Below are 21,702 nucleotides of genomic sequence, written 5' to 3'. Positions count from 1 at the left end.
GCATTGTGTCCCTCTTTTCCTTCCAGAATGTAAGTGCTGGTGTTAACTTGCAGCTGTGGCATGGTTCTGAGCACAAGGGGTCACTTCAGGATAACTGGTTGAGTTGGCATTTGTGCAAGACAGAGGGACAAGCAAGTTAGGCTGGTGATGGCTGGATAAGAGACAGATTGTGTGTCTTGGGGTGGGAGGAACGCTTGAAGATTGAGTTTTTTCTATAAAGGAGTGGATATGGAGTACAGATTGTTTTGTGTGTTTTATAAATAGTGAGACCTCATATGAGATGTCAGTATTTAATGTTTTCCTCTTTTGTAAACAGTTCTCATAAACAGTCTAAAATGCTAAGTTATTTTGTAAGGCTAATATTAGCATTAATTTTTACTGGATATGTTAAGGTGCAATATTTTATGACTCTGTGAAGTTGAGGGTTGCCTTTGCATTAGATTTCCTCCTTGTTGCAAGCCTTTCTACCACCTTTTTAGAAGGGTGCAAGAGAACATCCTTGCTGTAGCATAATAATGTGTATTTTACAATAGGCTGTGCTTTTCCATACTCATAAAACTTCACTTTTGCTATTTAGACAGGGGTTATATGTGGTCTTACGTGCTTTTGCTATCTTACGTACTGTACACAGTTTGTTTGACAAGAATTAGGACACTCAACTTCCAATTTTGAATCAGAGAAAAGGGTTTGTTATTCTCTGAGAAGAGTGTTTTTAACTTTAAGTCTCAGAAGTCAGGCAGTATAAAAAAAGCAGTGGAGAAATTTTATTAATATGTGAAATGTGTACTCTTCAGGAAAAGGCTATATAATGATGTTACCAGTAACTCCCTTGCCTGACTGGCTCTTGGTATCATTCCATTTTGCTGGTTTTCTAGAAGTCTTTCACTGTTTATTTGTACTCAAAGATAGTTTATCTATGCAACAGTCTAGTGCCAGGTAAATTGTTTGGTGTTATGCTGACCAAAATTTAAATAACTTATATTTGTGGGAACAGAAGGATGTTTTTCATTTCAAAGATTTTTTTTTTCAGTGAATGAGAAACAAATAAGCAATGCTTTTTATTTCCTAGTGTGACTGTGAAATACTATGGAAAAGCTTCTCATGCTGCTGCTTATCCTTGGGAAGGAGTTAATGCATTAGATGCTGCTGTTCTTGCCTACAACAATCTGTCTGTTTTAAGACAGCAGATGAAACCAACCTGGAGAGTTCATGGTGAGATCTTTCTTAAAACTAATATCCAGCAAGTTAGAGTTTAGGCTGCTGAAGTACTAATATAGAATATCACACATTCCAAAGTATTGTACTAAAGCACTAAATTAGTTTAGTCACTTCAAATATTATGAAACAGCACCATTTCATTTAAATGGTGTGTCTGCAATTTTTAACAATCATGTCAGTGTCCAGGACTAACTGCTCAAAATAGTCTGAGAGGTCAGATTTGAAAGGGGACTCCAATGCCTAGGTAAAGGTTAGATCAATTTTAAGTCTTGAAGCTGCAGTTCAGGAAAAAAGAAAGAAAAAAGTGCAAAGTTTATTTTGGTACATGGCCTTGAACTCCTTAATATGTGTGGATTTGCAAAGGTATAAGATGAAATACTTCCAAAAAGTGAAGTATTACTTACTGCATCACTTTTTGAGTAGACATTCCATTAATTAGATAGCATTTATTTTAAGGGTCTAGTGGTCTGGAATGAAATTTATTTGGTGAAGTACAAAAAACAAGTGATGGCAGAAGATCATAGTCCTTGGTTAGTAGCCCAATCAACTAGATGTTCCCCGTATTCTTATATTTAATATCTTGTAGGTTTTGGATTAGAAAGGCCATTTTGCAGAAAGACGTGTTAACCATTAAGCTTGATTTGTCCTCCTTCACCATTGTGCATTTCTACCTGTACAGTGAGAAAGGTTCAAAAGGTGAGGTGAAGCTGCCCTATAGCTATAAACCCAGGGTTCCTTATTGCACCCAGCACAACTTTTGCCAAGTTGAAATTAAGAAACTTTGCCAATTCTACAGGACTTCTGAATGTAGAGCTGTTTATTTGAAATATTTGTTATGAGCTAAAAATCCTTCCAGATGTTCTGAGCTGATCATTATGTATCTTGGCTGCTTATGCTGTATATACTACAAGTGTGCATTTCTGTCCAGGATATCTGGATGGAGTCCTAATCCTTTTGACTGTAGATGAAGCTATTTGCAGTTCTGCTGTGCAGCATGCCCAAATGAATTTCAGACAGCAGGCACAGCCTCTCTATCCTATTTCTCTGTAGAAAACAAGGCATGTAATTAAGAGTTTTGGTGTCTGCAACCCATGTGTTGCAGGTTTAAGGCTGAAGATGCCTAAGTTTTCTGTTGAATCTAAGCCTGAACCCCTAAATACTACTTTCTTTGTACTTTCTAAAGGTTACACGGGTAATACTGGCAAAAAATCTAAGTAAACTGTATGGCCTTCTAAGGTAATGCTTCCTGAACAGCAGCAAAACTGAAATTACTGCGTTAATACAACTGCTGCCATAAACCTGGTTTTTCAAAGTGGAAGTATTTAAATTACTTCTGGGAAAGGACAAGCAACCAGAGTAAGATTGAATTTTAGGAATGCTTTCTTTACAACATTGGGTAGAAGACCTCATGTTGTAGACTTTCTGTATGATCAGTGGCTGAATTACATGATCTTAAAAATAGTAGTGTTACCCCACTGACAAAAACTGAAATAATTTCCATTGCTTAAAGTCTAGAATTTCTAACCAATGTTTCATGTACTGAAATATCGTTGTCGTGAGTTCATCTGAGATTTTGATACGATCTTTCTTCCCTGCTTATGAGTGCAGTATATGTTGCCCCCTCAAAAATGGGAATGTAGATTTTTTTTTTCCTGTTCAAGAAGTTGTATTAAACAGGTTGTAAAAAAAAATTTCCATCCAGAAGGGCAAATTGGGTGCTACAACAGTGTGCAGGCAGCCTACTTGTAATTCAGGTCTGCTGTCCAGTCCATATTGCAGTTGTATTGAAATTTAACTGTAGACCTATTCAGACTCTCTCCAGTCCCACTTACAATTGTGCTGGACAAGACAAGTGAAAACTGTTTACTCATGAAGCTGCTTGTTCTGAGAAAGCTTCTGTGGGTATGTGTCATGCAAATTTGCATGAATACTTACTGCTTCCTTTCCTGTGATGTCTGTCCCTCTCATCTGAGCTGTTCCTATTGTTATGGACAAATACTGATACTGGATTAATTTAACACTGTTTTTTATTTGGACTGTATTTGAGACTGGAGGCAAAGTTCATAATCTTAATGGGTTTTCTGCACCAAAAGAAATATTTTGTTGTCTGTTTACAACAAATTAGTGCTGTGTCTTCAGGCCTCAGTGACACACATCAGTAACTTCTGCAATATTTCTATTTAAGGTAGAAGTTTCTCAGGTTCTACAGAAAACAAATCTAATTCCACATAAAAGAAATTGAGGGTAGAAGGCCAGGGAAACACCCTGTTGGAAAGAACTAGCTGTCTGTGCAGTTACATCTAATGTGAAACTGGGATTTATGATGTGTTCTTGTCAAAATATCCAAATATTACTGTATTTTATGGAAATGCCTTTGATGCCATAATGGTAAAAGATGTAGTTGGTCACACATTCCCTCGAGGGAGCACTTTCAGCTCAAACTGCCCTTGTGACTAAAGCTACATGTATTATACATTCCAATATTTCTGAAGAATTAAAATGAGCAATCTAAATTAACTTTCTGTGCACTGCAATACATACATTTTCCAGGATTGCTGAGAAACTTGTTCAGATTTTCTTCAAGATCACAAAATAAGTTGGAAACATTCTAATTGAGGAAACATTTGAAAGTTGGAATCCAAGTTATCCCTTATAGCAGTTTTTTTCCCTGTTGGCAGACAGATTGCTTTATGACTCCAATGCATTGAATTTTAGGGAATTAATTAGAAATGCTAGTTTGGCTTGACTCTGGGATGTAAAACAGATGTCTAACCAAAGAATGCTGTGAAATTGTGCTGAAAGACATGTACATGTTCCACATGTAATCTGACATGATGAAGAAACTTTGTCCACATACTGCCTTTTTTACATTCTTTGTATTTCATGTTCAGCTGACATTTTGTTGTTTTTGTTTATATATTTTTAGTTCTTGACTGGGGAATTTAATGACAGGGCTGAAGATCAAACAATTACATTTAATACTGAAAACACAACTTTTCCCTTTCTGCAGGTGTAATAAAAAATGGTGGTGTGAAACCTAACATCATTCCTTCTTACACTGAACTAGAGTTTTACTTGCGTGCTCCTTCAAGGAAAGAGCTTTCTGTTCTGACAGAGAAGGTTGAAAACTGCTTCAAATCTGCAGCAGTGGCCACAGGATGCAAGGTAAGAACATATTCATTGTCATGTGTTTCTGTTAGACAGACCAGAACAGGAAATCAGTGTTTACTTTATTTGTCTGCATAGTGTTTAACTGAAGTAAATCTAAATTACTGTTACATTTTTTGCTGTTCTGTTGCTTTGTGTCCTGAAAGAAAGCTTCAGTTTATAAGTAGAATGCCACAGAATCCTAGAGGAATATGTGTTGGGAGAGACCTCTGGAGGTCATCTGGTCTAATTCTCCATTCAGAACAAGACCAGTTAGAGCAGGTTGCTGAGTGCCATGTGAACTTTTGAATACTTCCAAGGATGAAATTCTACCACCTCTCTCAAAAAGTGCTCTACACACCTCGTGGTGAGCAAGGGTTTTCCTAATGTTTATGCTGCAATGACTTGAGCACTGACACAGGTTTCCTGCAGAGGTTTTGTGTTTCCATCTTTGGAGATACTCAAAAGCTGCCTCAGTATGGTTCTGGGAAACCAGCTCTAAGTGACCCTGATTGAACAGGGGAACTGGATGAGATGACCTCCAGAGGTACTTTTCCACATCAACCCTCTGTGATTCTGTTGTATCCAACAGGATTTCCTTTGCTGCTTCTTGTTTGCATCACTTTGACATCTGAGAAGTCTGGTTCTGCCTTCCCTGTACCCTTCCCATCTGGTAACTCTAGACAGCAGTATGATGCCCCACTAACCTTCTGTTCTGTGAAGGCTCAGCAGATCAAGTTCTTTCAGCCTGTCCTTGTACATTGTGTTCTCCACCTCATCATCTTGGTGGCCTTCCCCTGGCCTCGCTCCAGTCTTGATTTGAGGAGAAACCAAATGAGCACAGCACCCGCTGTGGTGTCACAGGGGTTGTCTCCATCAGTAATAAAAATACTAAAATATTAATGGCACCAGTCTCAGTTGCAGATGAGTGCTACAAGTAACAGGCAGCAATGTGGTATTTTGTGCTGCTGATTATAAAGCACTTGGAGCTTGCATGTCTTGTGTCATCTGAGCCAGTCATGTTGTCATGCAAAGCTAGGCTTGGTCATGCACTATCTGCTCTTAAATGAGTTCCATCTTGAGTGGTGGATGTTCACAATCACCTTGTGATTCTTGAGCCTGGGCATGAGTTCTAGGAGGATTTATTTGCTCTGTAACCCCTCTGGGAACTTGAGGCTAGGATGGTCTGAGGAGTGTGTAGTTTTCAAGGACCTCCTTTTGGTCCTTCAAGAGGATGTGACCTTTAGGTGTTGTTCAGTGAGATGGAACATCCCTCTGTTTCAGTAACACTAAAAAAATAATGGCTCCCAGACTGCATTTCTGCTTCTCTTACTCTGCATCCTTGGGTGCGTCCTGCCTGATCCCATGTACATTCAATTCTTTAAGTGTCCTGTAATTTCTTTTTGTTTTGCTGTGGGTGATGCTTCTATCCTACAGATAGTGCTGCTAGGCTCAGAGACCTGGGAGGCTTGATGGCAAACCTCACCTGTAGAAACAAGCAAAACAGGTATTGGGTCTTCTGTCTGTTTTTTTCCCATATTCTTGGTCATTAGGTCCACTGCCCCATTAAACAGCAGGCTCATGTAGCAACTGAGTGATTTTTCAATTAGCATTCTCATTTGTTTTTCTTTTAGTAAATGGAAGTGTGTCTCATCTAGCTGGTTCAAGCAATATGATTACCTTTTTATGTTGCTAAGATAGATTGTTCTACTTGGCTCTGTTAATTACAAGCTTATGACTAATTCAGCTGTAAAAAGAATGTTTGTGATCATCAAAACAAATAGATATGGGGTATGTGAATGCCACTTTTATAGTCTTCTTGAGACATTAGATGTTGTTTTCCTACCGTGTCCCCTTCACTATATCTAGAAAAGAGGTTCAGAAAGTGCACTTTATGCAGAATGAAAGTTAAGACCTCTTTTGAAATTTGACATTGATAGATTTTTTTTTTTCAATTTGTTTTCAAATTTCTTACCTGTATGAAGCCATATCATGAATGGGGCTGTAGTTATTGGAAACATTCTGAAAAAAGGTAACATGCACTTTGATAAAAGCCTATGTTTACTTCTGTGTAGTTTAGTAGTACCTGCAGGCAAAATCATTAGACACTGTTACAGGAAATATTTTTTTCCTGTTTTTGGAGAAAATTTTGGAATCCTTTCTTCTGGAATTTGGCTGTCTAGTGCAAACTGAACAGAACATCAGCTGTGTTTTGATGGAGGGTAATATTTGGCAGAATGTTGTATTTTTGAAATAAACTTAGCGCTTACGTCTGTTTTGCCTTGGGCTTGAAGTCTGGATATGTAGGGGTTTTTTTTGGCCTTCAGATTGTTTGCATTGAGCTGGCTTACACTGGAGAAAAACTTACAGTGATTTGGGGTTTTTGTCTAGGTGGAAATAAAAGGTGGTGAAAATGATTACTACAATGTGCTTCCAAATAAGAGCCTGCAGAAAATTTACAAGGAGAATGGAAAGAAGCTTGGAATAGATTTTATATCAGAAGATGCTATCTTGAATGGTTTGTCAGGTAACTCCAGCTGCATTTTTCATTGTATCTTATGCTTAGGTTGATCAAACTTCAAGTGTATAAAATAACAAATTAGAGCTAAGTTAAACACAGAAGAAAAAGCCAAATTACAAAGCTAAAGCTACGTAGAAGGTTTATATCTCTGGCCTGTGTTTCTGTATTTGTTGTAGAAGCTAAGAACAGGCAAGAAAAGCAGTAAACACCTTCTTATAATAGTTCTGAAAATATTCAAAGTAATTAGCAATTTGGTTGGGGGAAGGGATGGAAAGCTAAGAGCTGTCTTTCTGAGAACACGAGGATGTGTAATGAATTGTCTCTCATTCTGTGGCTTTAAAATACAGAATCCTGGTCTGCTATAAATGGGGATGAGACTTTGTTTTTAGGAATCTTGTTTAATAATATTTTCCAAGCTTACATATAAACAAATATACTAGAATCTAGCAATTATTTTAGAGGGAATTTTTGGAGAGGTTTATAACTCGAAGTTTAAGTATCTCACTAACTCTAATTTAATCTTTTCATTAACAAGTAATTACATGCCCCTAATTTTAGTTCATGAGTTCAACAAATTAATTTTCCAAAGGGTGCTCTTCAAGTAGGTGTTCACTTTTGGGTCTTGACTATGTCTTAAACAATTTAACTTTTTTAGTCTCTGAGCTGTAACAGCAATGGGAATTCTTGAATGCTTAAGTGGGTTTCTTGTTATCCTTAACACTTTCTTTTTCAGAATCTTCCTACAGGAGCTCTGTTCAAGTCTCAACTGCTGCTCATACTTTGAGCCTTCACTACTGATTTTAACTGTATTTATGAACATTTTTACTCCATCTTAGAAGGAAGATACTGTTCTCAGTAATAAGTTATTTTAATTAATTTGATTGTGGTACTTGTCGTCTCCTTATTAAATGCAGATTATCTTTGGAATTTGGACAGATTTGGTGTTTAGGAGTAGCTCTCCAAATTTCTTTTTGTGGGTAGGGGAGACATTGTATCTAATGAAATTCTTGGTATTTAATGGTGATGGGATTTTTTCTGTTTCTTACTTCCCTTTCATATTAAACAGTGGTTCATTGTCTTGTGTTTAAAAACAAATTATAAGTTAAGACAGATTTCTTCCTACTTTCTTCAATACAAATAAGATTTACTGCTTTGCTTGTTTAGCCAAAGAAGGAGGCTGAGGAACCTTAAAATGTTCACTATAGTGCAACTTTCTGGAACTCTGCTAGTTGGTTCCTTCAAACCATTGATGATCATGTATATCAGTGATTTTGCTTTTGTTCAGAGGTCTTGAAGTGAACTTTTCACAGACACCCAGCTGCAATAGGGCTTTCATATGTAAGTTATATGATATGCTCAATGTTAACCATTAACTTGCTTAAACCAAAACTCTCTGTATGGCTGTCCTGTCCTTGAATTGCGTGTCAAATGTCAAAATGTGCTTCAGCAATTGCTTTTTTTATTTCACACTCTAGTAGGGTTTGCTGAATTTTCTTTCCACAGCTTCTCCTCTGAATTTTTGCAGTGGGAATTTAGGAGCGATAACAAAGCACAGTCTCCAGAGCCATAGGAGTGAAATTTTGTATGCTACCCTTTTCTGGGGGGGGGGGGGGGATTGAGTATTTTGTGTCATCTTTTTCAAGACCTCTATTTCTGTTTAGTTTTCATGTGGTTTTCAATGTTTTCTTTTAGGCTGTCAGTTTCTTCTGTTGAAAGGGGAGGAAGATAGCTCAGTTGCTTCTCCATGTCTGTGCAGCAGAACAGTCGTTCAGAGCTGAGCGCACTCGCTGCCACCTCTGCATGGGCATTAGTGTGGCTCTGCTCCCAGGTATCACTCTAGGCAGATAAGCATCACCAGGGCTTCCCTGAGCACCTCAGATCACAGGCTCTGCTTGCTGGGCACACAGCCAGGGGGTATGACATCATGTGAGACTGAGCTAGCTTGGACCAGGTGCCAGGACCTGTTTCTCCTCCTACTGTTTGCAGGACTTTACTACAGGAAATTTATCCATAACCTCCTAAAGCAGATGGCTTAGTTACACATGGCTTAGTTGAGGAGGCACCCACACCTGTGATAACTTAATCTAGTCAAAACGTAGTATTCATGGTGTTCATTGGCTTCCTGTGTGCAAAACTGATAAAGAAGATCTTAAGAAGGTCTAGTATATTTGAGAATTCCACTTTTGAAGCTTGGGACTGTATATAATTATTTCCTGGAATCTTCTGTGTTTTCCCCTCTGTTCGTGTTTGTGGTAATACTGACTCCGTTAAATATGCAGTGACTTGAAGAGGCTTCAGGATATATTTTTGAGAGGCTGGAACTCCAGTATCTCTCTGTTGAAGGTAGCACTGGATTATGTATATTGCATTGGTAACTGCAATTACTTACGCTTCCAGAAAGAATCCCAATCAATATGTGTCTAGCAAGCACACAATTTCAGGCGTTTTTATGGAAATTACTAGAACACCTGATGTTCTAAACATACCTCTATGTTATTCCCATAAAGGGTGTAACATTTTGTCTGATAGAGGGGAAGATTTAGGTGTTAGATTTTTATTAAAAGCTGCCTGGATTTTTCCTCTCCATGTTGCTAGTCAATACCCAATTTAAATGTCTTCTACTCAGCAAAAATAACATGTCGTGTAGCACATTGAATATGGATATCAATTTAGGATGAATGACATGACTGAGAGCTATGATGCAGTGGAATTTCTAATGTTTCATTTGCTAAGTGGAAGTAGGGAAAAGTGCAGCACAGTCTTTGCAGCAGTTTGTATTGGGACTTAGTAAGGCAGGTCTAGAACCCTTGGTTTAGTCTGGAGTGTGCAGAACTTCTGGTTTGTCTGTCCAGATTGACCAAAGAGGGAATCAGTAGTGCAGACTACTGGAAATCAAAATGACTTATTGCTGTGCCAAGAGTTGGATTTTCTTCAAATGCATCCTGAATTTATGGGAAGAGATGCTTTTGAACAAGCTTTGCTGTTTCCCTTATCTGTAAGCAATCTCTTGTCCTCATAATGTAGGCTCTGTGGACTCACTTTCAATAACTATAGGCTTCCAAGTAAAGTCTGTGTTTTTCCATTATTTAATTACTAAATCTTAAGGCACAAGCAATATCTTCTTTTCATAAAGTATCACAAATACAGAGGCTACTCAATGTGTTAAATTTCATACGCCATTGCTAAAGAAACAAATTCTTCCATCTCTGGCCCCAAAAAAAGTTAATTGGGATCTTGGTGGGTCATCCCTATTTTTCCCTGATAAAAAACAATGGTTCTTCTGGTACCTGGATTTCACAATAAGTGGTACATTGATTTCTCCAGCTTTGAAATGTCATTTTAACAAATAATGAGTGGGTTGCTTGTTTGGGGAAAAAAATAAAACAAGAATAAAACCAAAACCACTTGGGATGTAATTGTAGACTCTTGGATGATTTACTGTGAAGAATCTTCTACTTTGGGATGATACCATTCAGTAGATAAGGCTGTGAGATAGGTACTAGATAACATCCTGAAAGTGATAGGCATGAAAGAATCATCATTGAAATCTGCAACATTGTTATCAGGTGTTTGTCTACAAAGCCCTAGAATTTTATCTGGAGTTTAGTTCTGATCTTATTTCAAGGGTGCTTGTGCTGTTGAGATTTCCATAACTGAGAATAATCAAAACACATGGGGTAAAAACAGTTACCCTCGATCTGTTTTTGTTTAAAGATAAATAGTTTCTACTTTAGTCTCCTACAGAATGCTGAATATTTGCATATTGGTGAGAAGCAGGAATTGTTTGGCCTAGTTCTGAAGGGCTCTAACAGGGAAATTGTGACAGTGTTCACAGGGGTTTTCAGGATGAGGGAAGAGACGTAGATCTGACTACATATTTCAGAAGGCTTGATTTATTATTTTATGATATATATTACATTATAACTATACTAAAGAACAGAAGGAAAAGTTTCATCTCAGAAGGCTAGCTAAGCTAAGAATAGAACAGAATGGAATGAATGATAACAAAGGCAGCTGGCTCAGACAGAGACAGAGAGCCAGCTCTGCTGTGACTGGTCACTAAATCCAAACATCCACACGAGACCAATCACAGATGTCACAGATGCACCTGTTGCATTCCACAGCAGCAGATAACCATTGTTTATGTTTTGTTCCTGGAGCCTCTCAGCTTCTCAGGAAGAAAAAATCCTAAGAAAGGATTTTCTCATAAAAATATGTCTGCGACAGGAAATAGCTGAAATGCCTGACACTCCCCAGGTTTGCAGCTTTCCTGTTTCTGAATTAACAGCTTACTGTCAGGAGATGCTTGATAAAAATGAGCAGTAAAAGGAATAAGAACATGCTGATACATCTTCCTTGCAGTCCAGTAACTGGTCATTGATCAGAAGTGCACTGGAGAGCAGCACCTGAAGATGCTAGTTAGGGAAAATCACCTTGGTGACAGGATATATTTGTATGGATAATGGCTCATTAGAAATGTTCTTATTTTAGTATTTGGGGCAAAGGATATTCCATTTTAGATATGGGCTGAAGAGAATGTCTATCATGCATTTTCTTACAGCATTCAAAACTGCCCAACACTTTTTTGTTAAGAAAATCTCTGTGCTGCTTCTAGGTTCCACGGACTTTGGAAATGTTACATTTGTGGTCCCTGGGATTCATCCTTATTTTTATATTGGCTCTGATGCATTGAATCATACTGAGCAGTACACAGAAGCTGCAGGTGAGTTGAAGTGAAAACAATTAACATGATGTGACAGTGGTCACAGGGGTTTTCAGGATGAGGGAAGAGACGAAAATGTTGACTCCATGTTCAGAAGGCTTGATTTATTATTTTATTATATATATTAAGACTATACTAAAGAATAGAAGGAAAAGTTTCATCTCAGAGGGCTAGCTAAGCTAAGAATAGAACAGAATGGAATGAATGATAACAAAGGCAGCTGGCTCAGACAGAGACAGAGAGCCAGCTCTGCTGTGCCTGGTCACTAAATCCAAACATCCACACGAGACCAATCACAGATGCACCTGTTGCATTCCACAGCAGCAGATAACCATTGTTTACATTTTGTTCCTGGAGCCTCTCAGCTTCTCAGGAAGAAAAAATCCTAAGAAAGGATTTTCATAAAAAGATGTCTGCGACAACATGAATTGTAGAGTTGCAGAAAAAGCTAACAAATGTAAAATTTCTTGGTTTGTGTTTGAGGTTATATGTATATGGGTAGGGTAACCACTCCTCATACTAAAAGATTAAAAAGAAATTAGAAGTATTATCTATAACAACATATTTGGAAGAATTTCTAAACATGAGCTGAAAGAGAAGTCATTTTTTCTCCTAAAATAGAGGAAATGTAGCAGTGCTAGCTTATAAAATTCCACATTTTCTGAAGAGCATAATGTGAACACTCAACTTTCCTGTTCTCAGTCTTAGTTGTTTATGTCAGTAGCAGAAAATTAAGTAATTGCAAAAGAAAAAAATGTTTTGAGGCATGGGAAAGTAGGTTTACTTCATTTACTTCAAGTAGATTTTTAAAGAAAATGTTCTTGCAGCTGAAACTTGTAATTTTACTTTCTAAAATATCCCTTGTGCAGCAAGCAAGTGGTTTAATATTGGTAACCTAACCTGAAATTCCCCTTACATTTTTTTCTGCAGGGTCACAGACTGCTCAGTTCTACGCCTTGCGCACAGCAAAGGCTTTGGCAATGACAGCACTGGATGTCATTTTCAAGCCAGGTCTGTTAGAAGAAGTCAGGGAGGACTTCAGAGAAGTGAAGCTGAAAGAAGAGGAACAAACAAATCCAGTAGAACCTAAAAAAGAATCTGGTGTTGGTGAAGGAGCATGTGCATCACACTAAACTTGATTAAAGCATTCTCAGTAGCACTGACTTAATGGAGATGCTGTATTTAAATCCCAATAGGGGCTGGATAAATACATAGCTGAAGAAATTACGATTTTATTTAATTTGGACTTCAGGAGAAGTAAACAGTATAATTGCTTTCAAAAAATGTGAAATTACATCTAGCTGTAATGTTTGTCTTCACTAGAGTGATGATTTTCATACAGAGATCTCAAATATGTTCTCTTTAATTTGCAGTGTTGAATAAATTATAGTGTTTAGATCCCTTGTCAGTGATTTTCTATGTAGTGCTATATTAATATTCCTTATAGAGGAAGTATGCTATTTTTCTGTTCTAAAATAAGCACTTTTCATTCAGTGATCATATGCTGAATCTGATCTGTGAAGCTTTTATGAAATTTCTGGTCACTTTTCTTGGGACAGGATGGAGACTTAAAAAATGAGCTGGTTTCACTGGAGAGAAGGGGCTATGTTTGGAAATATACTTGGTTTTGATAATAGTAGCTTCCAGCAATGGAAGAGGACTGTTTGTATAGGAGTGCAATCTGTAAAGCTTGATTGTCCTCAAACTTGTTGATTTTCCTCCTAGCAAATTTTGGAGGTGTTGTGGAGAAGTCATGGATCACAAAATTGGAAAACAGCTAAATGTTTATTTGATTAAATCAACACATTTAAACTACTACAAGAAAAATTCTGCTCTGAGGCAATACAGGTGTCCACACAAGGTGTTGCATTAGCTTAACTGCTGATCTGAAGGAGGTGTACAAATTAATCTAAACCAGTGGAAATCTTTGTGACAAAGCTACAAGTGTGGTGCCATGAAGCAATAAATGGTTGTGTGCAAGTCCCTCTAGTAATCTCAGAGGAGCTTGCAGGGAGGACTGCTGGCTTTTTTAACCTGTTTGTTCCCGTGTCCTAAGCAGCAGATCTGTAAAGTCTTGACAGTTGTCCTTTCTGTGTGTTGTATGGTTAGTCCATTTAATCTTTGTTATTTTGCTTCTCAAGGACATTGATACTGCAGTTTTAGTTAGGTGGTGTTTTGTGTACCCAAACATGTTAGGATGTCTTTTGAATCACTTGTTAAAGGATTTTGTGAGTACACAGAAAAGAAGTCAGTGGACAGATGGAGTGAGAAAGCAACTTCCTGATTAATGTTTTCCTAAGCACAGGTACTACTGTAAGCTTCAGAAAGGAAGGCAGGCAGGCAGGCTGTTGTGTTCCTCAGGAAGTCAGAATAACTGACTTTCAGAAATATATATATATATATATATATATATATATATATATATATATTTTAAACAGTCTCTAAATGGTAAACTCTAAAATTCTGTTCAGCATTTATAGTTCATTTATTTCTATATTCACTTCAATTTTACACCAGTATCCTTGCTTTCATTGGCAAAGGGTTTTCATAGATGGATGTGAGAAACAGGTGAAGTTGGGACTCTGAGCTATAGATGTGTCCAGGATAGTAAGTTAAATACTAAATCCATCTGAAATTTGTTCTAAGGTTTGTTAGAGGAACTTTGTCCTTAACTTTTAATTTACAGTCTGCCTTGCTCATTCTCAGACACAATTGTAATTCATTAAGATCTACTGGGTTAACAGGCTAGTGCATTGATTTCCTTAGCACATGTGGTGTTTTATTTCCTCCTGCAAGAACTGCTTAACTCCTTGCTTTGCTGTTTTTAAGATGGAGTGTTTGGATCCCACATAGATAGCACATGCTGTGTTATGTTTCCTACAAGCTGATGTGCATTAAAGCCTCCTCAGTTCTCTTTGTTCAGACTTCTTAGCTGCATCATATCCAAGATCAGTTAATTAAACTTCTCTGAACTAAAAGTATGTCTTCATTTTGTTGTAATCATTGCTGGAATAAAAATGGAGTTGAAGTACTGATTAAAGATGAGTTGATATTAATAAAGGAATTTAATTGTGATTGAATTTTCTTGTCCTTTGCTTAACATTGGAATGCTTGTCCTTTGCTTACTATTGGGATGATTTTGAGTAGCATGTTTGATTTTTTTCTTTTTCCCCCCTAGTTTGTTACCAATATGTAAGATTGAGGGTGGTTTAAGCTTTGCATTTTGGTCTGCATTTGTGAGGGTTAATGCTTTCCAAATGCCCCACATTTAATGTTAGTCTTTATTATCCTATGGCTGTTTTAACTGTTAAAACATGTTGGAATTGATAGAATAATGTGAGCTTGTGAAGTGTCTATGTTAGGCTAAAGCTGGTCTAGCTCCAGTTTGAAGTGGGATTATCACCAACACTAGGTCAGGTGATCTTGGCTTCATTTTCCAAATCCTTGAATCCTCGTTCAGCCTCCTTTCTCAATTCCCCATGTGAGCTAATTCTAGTTTGTCTCAGAATGTTCATTCTTGAGGTCCTGAACTAAAGCAGTCTGGGATTTAACCTTGCAATTTTACTATCATAGTGATACTATGTGTGGGAAAATTTTAGTTCCTGTGGGAATAAAACTTTGATTTTCAGTCATGCTCAGAAATCACGCATATATGAAAATATCCAATATGCTTCTTAAGTTGCCCTAACTGCAGTCTTCCCCAAGCTGTTTGTAATTTAAGAGTATTGGGATATTTGTCAGGAATAGTATTCTCAGTAATGAATCAAAATTGTGGGTAATGGACTGTAATGCCTGAAATTATTCTGAACTGCTGATGGCAAATGACAGCTGTGAAAGGATGAGGTGATGATGTCCAGATGTTGTGAAGAACTTAAAGCCTCTGCCAGCCTACCAAACTACTGTATTTCCTTATTTAGTATCTGTCTTAGGACCTTAGTAAAAGATACAAAGCAAAACAAAAAATAAAAGATGAAATATGATGGGTTTATTTTTTATGAAAAGATTTGAAGGTGAGAACTTGCAACCTGCTGTGTTCCTGGTGCAGAAGAGCCCAGCAGTCTCTTCAAACCATAAATGGGATGCAGTTTTATGTTCTTGTGAATCTTATTTCTGTAATTGCTTCTCCCTACTGTGAATGCTCTGTACCTGCTCCCATTGCAGTCACAAGGAGCAGGACTGTGTTCCTCTGAGGAAGAGTCATGACACGTTAGCTGTTGAAGTCTCTCTAGTATTCACTGAGTGATCTCATAACTTGCTAACAGCATTCCTGAAAACAGACTTTTATTTAGAGCAAAATGTTTAGGAATAAGTAATTTTGAAATAACAAAGAAAAAGTCAGTCCACATTATTTCCTTTTTCCCCTGAGGTTTGCAATTTCCTTGCCCTGAGGTAGCAGCCCTCCACAGAGCCTTTGTCCATCAGACTGTTTCATTGACTGCTGCTGCCACCCACATTTTGTACTTACTAGGGAGCAAAAGTGCATCCTGCATAAGTGCTCATGCCCAGACTATACTAAGCCAAAGTTGGGTAAGATTGCTGCTGGTTTAGATTCCTCTAGGCACTAATGGAAGCCAGAAGTATCTGACAAACTCACTGAGGATTTTTCTCAAGCTACAACTGCATCTAATGTCCTTATTTAAAAATAAAGCAAGAAGCCCAATGCTTCAGTCCTAATGAAGTCCACATAGTTGAGGATAGTGTAAGAATATGGTACTCTTGTTTATGCTGCATACAGGTAAAGCCTTATAAAAGAAAGGAAGGCCTTATAAAATCAGGCCTTCCTCAGCTGAATTAACAACTAGCCTGTTCAGTTCCCATGAGAAAGAATTCTAGGAATGAAAATCATTTTGCATAACAATCTGTCCTTGTGAGAAAAATGGGTTGCACCTGTGAGAAATAAAAAGTCTATCCCATGAGAATCTGTGAAGAAAATATGTAAACACTTGTGTAAAGAGAGTCTTAGCACACACAAGCACCTTCTAACTAATGAATTGAGTGGCAAGAACGTTACTAACCAATTAGAATAAAACAGAATTACTTTGAAAACTGTATAAAAATGGGCTGTAACTTTCAAGTGGGGCTTTTTGCCACTGAAACTTTGAGGTGCTGTGCCTGTCGTTATTCACTGGCTATTGTTATAACAGCTCAAGAGTTTCAGAGAATCACAGAATGGTTTGGGTTGGAAGGGAGATTAAAAGATCATCTAGTTATTCATGCCTTCTCACCACTCCTAGAATAATACCATTTCTTTTCGTACTCCAACCTGGCCTTGAACACTCCCAGGGATGGGGTATCTGCAGCTTCTCAGTTGCAGACTGAAGTTTGCCTCCTTGCTGCTTCACCCTATCAGTAATTATCATGATCCTTAAAGACTACCAAAGGCTTCAGCCTCCAAAGCTAGAAGTGCTCCCAGGCAGACCCTGTGTCCATCCACAATACACACAGACCTGCCTTCTGTACACAGCCTCATTCCTGGCTGGGCTTTGGGTTCATCTCAGAGAAACTGCAGAGTATCACCCAAAGCAAGGAGAGCAAGGATGGTAACGCTCAGTTGCTGTGTGAGATGGAAAGCTGAGTGTCATCATCGTGGTGATCTGGAGTTTGCATCCAGGCTTCTTATCAGAGCCCTGCTGTGAAACTCTGGGACTCTCCAGCCCTACCTGCATAACCAGATTTAAGGATGCATTTGGTATTCATCTGGATCAGGTCCTGAGTTCTCCCTGTATAAACTCATGGAGATCATGCTTTTGAAGGTAGAAAACACATGATGCTGTACAAATGTGAAGTTTTATTGTGATTTTCAGTGTTTCTAGAAATAAACAAAAGCAAACAAACCTCTCTGATTTATTGTAGAAGTGGAAAGGAGCAGATTGTTAATGATTGATACAAAACCTATACAGTGAAAGGTTAAAAGCCAAAAAAGTGCATATGTAAATATGTTTAATGAGTACAGTTGCTGATAGCAAACACTGACTGTATATGACATATCCTGTAGTTATAGAGTACATGTATATACACATTTATATAAGACTGAAAAGGCACTAGAGTTTCCCAAATAAAACACAAGTAAATTAATAGTGTAAATCCAAACACTGAGGTTGGGGAATCAGTTTAGGGGGTTGTGCTGGAAGGGAAATTTTGAAAAATCACATGGGAAGTTGGAAACTAGGTTCCCACTGAAAGCCAGTGAATTCAAAATCCAGCTCCCATTTGTATCTTCAAAATCTCCTTTAATATACTGATCAGATGCCAAATAATGTATGTAGTATGAGATTAATGAGTCTATAAAGGAATGTACCATACTGCAGAAAACTACAGAACATTAAGCTTCTTATGGAGCTGAAGAGCTTACTATAAAATCTGGCACTCTTGTTCATGCTATTCTTAAGTTGTAGAAGTAAATGGGTTCTTGCAATACTGAGAATCTAAATACATTCCTGTGCAAGTTTGCCCAAGAAATCTATTTGCAGGGAAAGTTGTCATCAGAATAAGGAATAAAGAATAATGTAGAGTGGGCAAATCTGGAAGTCAACCTTTTATCTGCTTTTACCAGAGTGACCTTTCTACTTTAATTTGACTGAAATGTTTACAGGTTAAAAAAAAAGGCATTTTTTAAATCTCTTGTAAAAACTTACAGGAGACTAATATTCTATGAAGGGGACTTGATAAAACAAGGTATGATAGTACATGTGCATGTAAAAAAATCTCTGTAGAAATAAGTAGCAGAACTATCTTATGGGTGGGTGTGGTTTTGATAATTTTTAGCCTTTGTGATTTTACTGCCTTACCTATGGAGTGTAGGCTGTGTGAGATGAGTGTAGGGAGTTTTTCAGGTCACAATTTTAGCAGTTGTAAGAAATGCTGAGTATGTTTATGTAACATTTATTTACATAAGAAATAAAAACAACCAGCAGTGTTCAAACAACTGCAATGACTGTGTCACACACCTGATGGTAGAGTGACAGAACAGGCAGGCCAGGGCAGGTGTCATGTAAGAAGATTCACTCTCCTTTTGGAGTCACAACTGCTTTGGTCTGATGCTCAGAGCAGCTCCACCTGTAAAACACTAGAGTATCTGCTGTGCAGGCAGTAATGAATTCTGCAATTATGTGCAAAAGCATGTGGTGTTTGAAGTCCTGTGAATGCAAACCCTCAGGTAGCTTTGTGAACACAGGTGTATATCATGTAGCAGCAGAAAAACTGAATGATCACAATTCTGAGACACCTTTGGTGCTGCTGGTGTTGTAAAGGCCCCTGATTCCATTCAACTGATTCTTGTCTTTCTGAACTGTTTTATCACTTCTGTATTACAGATTCTGCCTTTTCCATATGGAGTATATTCACACTGACAGGCTGCTCTGCAGACACTGTGTTGGAGAGTTGGGACTTAAGCAGTGCCAACTGCCCCCAGCTGCAGCTGTGTCCCCTTGCTCTGCCTTGCAAGGTGCTGAGCCTTCTCTGAGGGCATGGTGGGCTGCAGGATGCTGGGGGGCCATGCAGCATGAAAGCAGATTCTGTCAGTTGTATCTGTGTCTGCAGTGGAGCTGCTGTCTTATGGTGGAAGCTGTTTGCTTACTTTATTCCAAAGGTTTTGGCATGGTATCTCTTGTAAAGTCCTTACTACTGCTTTGTCAGCTGTTGAGCACCTTTCTGTTATGCTTTTACTACAAACAGATGAACCTGGATTTTCCTGAAAGCGAGTTACAACTACTGCTGGCATTGCAGGCTGCAACAGGTTTTCAGGCTTATACAGGCTGGCAATACCCAGACTATATCAAAGGAAAGAGGCTTCTCCTGAAGTAGTTTGGGGTTTTTTTCATAGACAACAAATTGTCTTCACTGGATCATTTTGCAGAGAAACCCATTCCCAAGAATCTCAAGAGCAAAGCTACCAATGACCCAAATAAGCAGATCCAAGGAGAGCCCCTGTGTTTCCCAGAGGATTTGGTTAAGTATTACAGGAAGTCTGGCTTTTGTTCATTCCTTGTTAAATGAACATTGCAAGTCGTATTTTAAAACTCTTAGTCAAGACAGTTTGGAAATATTTCCGTGTTTTAAATACTATTAAGACAAAGTACAATTCTGAAAGTATTGCTATGTGGACCTGTCAGTCCTGCTATTGAGTCATGCATTAAGCTGTGAAAGTTGTAGCCATCAATAACCTTGCCAAAGTGTTTCCCAGTACTGGATATTTTGTGTTTGTAATTACCATTTCTGACCTCATCCTGCAAACATGCAAGTATTTGCATATTCTTGTATTTATTGGTATTGAATGTGGTCAGTCTGCTGAGCTGAGAGATGCATGCACTCAGGTACTCAGAGAATTAGGATTTTGGGGGCACAAAATGGAGGATGCACCATATATAAGCAACTGGCAATTATAGTCGCTTGTTAAAATAGTTTACAGTGGCCTGTGAGGCACAAGAAGGAACATAGCACATCTTTAAATAAGTATAAAATTTTAGATTGTGTATCCTATATTTTACTGACATGTGAAACTTCCACAATTATTTATGCCACATGTGAATTGCCTCTAATAAAAAAAAAAAAAAAATTAATCCTGGAAAAATTCAATCTTCCTTCCAAATAAAACCATTCCCTACTTTCTTTCTCTTTGCCTATGAGATTGTACTTTCATTTCATGTCACAATGTTCTGTGACTAAAGTTACGAATCTATGAAAAAATGGACCAGTATATCAAATTAAATAGAATGTATGCCCCAGGGAATATTATCCTGGAGTACTTGTCGATGGCATGGGTGTCGATGCGCATGCTGACGTATCTCTGGTTTTTCCTCCTGGCCGAGCCCCTCTCCGAGCCCAGTGCCAGCTGCACCATCATGCGCTCCTGCTTGTCCCCATCCTCGGACATGAAGTGCCCCAGCTCGTTCACGTCCCCGTCGTTGTAGCTGCCGTCCACCATCATGGCCCGGGGCTGAGGTAGGCTGCAGGCACAGGCAGGCTGTGGGCACAGACAGGGGGCAGCAAGGGTTTGAGCTGTGTCCACACACTCACAGACATCCCTTTCCTCCTCCCATCCCACAGAGGTGGGGAAAGGCCTGGGGGATTCAGGCTGCTGGGATGCAAAAGGGAGAACAAAATGATGGAGCTGGGCAGGAGCTTTTTCCATCTCCACTTCCATGTCTGTGAGGCACAGGTACAGTCAGGGAGGGAGCAGGGCTGTCTGTGGAAAAGTTTCTTTGGTTTAAGCACAGGTACCAGGGTGCAAATAAAGGTTGGAACTGTGCCTTGTAGCTGAGAAAATCAGAGGAAGACAGAGGGAAACCACAAGAAAGAATGAAGCCTGCCTCATTTGGGGCAGGAGAGAAACTCCCTTGGGCTGAAATTTTAGTTTAAATTTGATGTAACAAGGGCAGAGTGGGAAAATTGGGACCTGTGTATAAGTTTAGACTGTGCACAGACAAAAGTGGGGGATATCTGTCATGTCATCTGAAACCCAAACCACAGAATCCAACTGATTCTATCCACAGGTTTTAATCTACAGTATTAAAAAAATATTTAAAGGTAAAATCCTAAACCCATCCCATCTATACAGGCAGTGAAGGACTATACCTAAGTTAGCCCTCGCAGACTCCAAAGAGAAGAGCAGTGAGCTTGGGTGTGGGTTGTGTGTGCAAAATCTTTATAACCTGCAATGCCTCCTGCTGGTGTCTTTTTGCACACACTGCATTTTCCCCAGGCAGCTGAGAGCTGCAGTTGCAAAGCTTTGAACATTTCCAGACTTTTGCCACACCTTTTCCCAGGGGCAATAAAATGACCTCGGAGATAGAAAACCTCACCTTGTCCCGCAGTTTCCTCTCCTTCCGCTCTTGCACCGTTGTCAGGTAATTCACAGCCGCGTATTCCAGCACCGAGAGGAAGACAAACACAAAACTGACCCAGAGGTAAATATCCACGGCTTTGATGTAGGAAACACGAGGCATGGAGGCATTCACCCCAGTGATGATCGTGGACATGGTCAGCACAGTGGTTATTCCTGGGAATTTACCAGTGGAAGAGACCATAAGATGCTTTCAAGCCAGACTCTTCATCACAAATACAGCAGTTGTTACAATTTCCTAACATCTGAATT

The 21,702-nt window shown here is 38.6% G+C and overlaps 2 protein-coding genes across 5 annotated transcripts in view; one reads left to right on the top strand and one right to left on the bottom strand.

Moving 5' to 3' along the window:
- PM20D2 (peptidase M20 domain containing 2) overlaps positions 1–14,689 on the top strand; it is a 41,641-nt gene extending 26,952 nt beyond the window's left edge. For 2 of the 4 annotated variants that reach the window (XM_071443080.1, XM_071443072.1), the window contains 5 exons: positions 1,070–1,212; positions 4,229–4,383; positions 6,757–6,892; positions 11,502–11,609; positions 12,540–14,689. In XM_071443080.1, the coding sequence (XP_071299181.1) occupies positions 1,070–1,212; positions 4,229–4,383; positions 6,757–6,892; positions 11,502–11,609; positions 12,540–12,742 (745 nt within the window). In that variant the 3' untranslated portion in view covers positions 12,743–14,689. Of the gene's footprint in view, positions 1–1,069; positions 1,213–4,228; positions 4,384–6,756; positions 6,893–8,578; positions 10,303–11,501; positions 11,610–12,539 lie in introns of those variants that run through there. The other 2 variants (XR_011681653.1, XM_071443088.1) reach the window with 2 other exon arrangements.
- Positions 14,690–17,425: 2,736 nt separating this feature from the next.
- GABRR1 (gamma-aminobutyric acid type A receptor subunit rho1) overlaps positions 17,426–21,702 on the bottom strand; it is a 30,233-nt gene continuing 25,956 nt past the window's right edge. Inside the window, exons 9-10 of the mRNA XM_071443059.1 lie at positions 21,410–21,606; positions 17,426–20,571 (exon numbers count right to left, since the gene is read on the bottom strand). Of these exons, the coding sequence (XP_071299160.1) occupies positions 20,284–20,571; positions 21,410–21,606 (485 nt within the window). The 3' untranslated portion in view covers positions 17,426–20,283. The remainder of the gene's footprint in view (positions 20,572–21,409; positions 21,607–21,702) is intronic.

This window comes from Agelaius tricolor, unplaced genomic scaffold (assembly GCF_023055355.1).
Source record: "Agelaius tricolor isolate 1412-34295 unplaced genomic scaffold, bAgeTri1.0.p SCAF_1, whole genome shotgun sequence".
NCBI classification, from domain to species: Eukaryota; Metazoa; Chordata; class Aves; order Passeriformes; family Icteridae; genus Agelaius; species Agelaius tricolor.
Note: the sequence above shows the minus strand (reverse complement) of the source record. Positions and strands in the feature narration are given on the sequence as shown.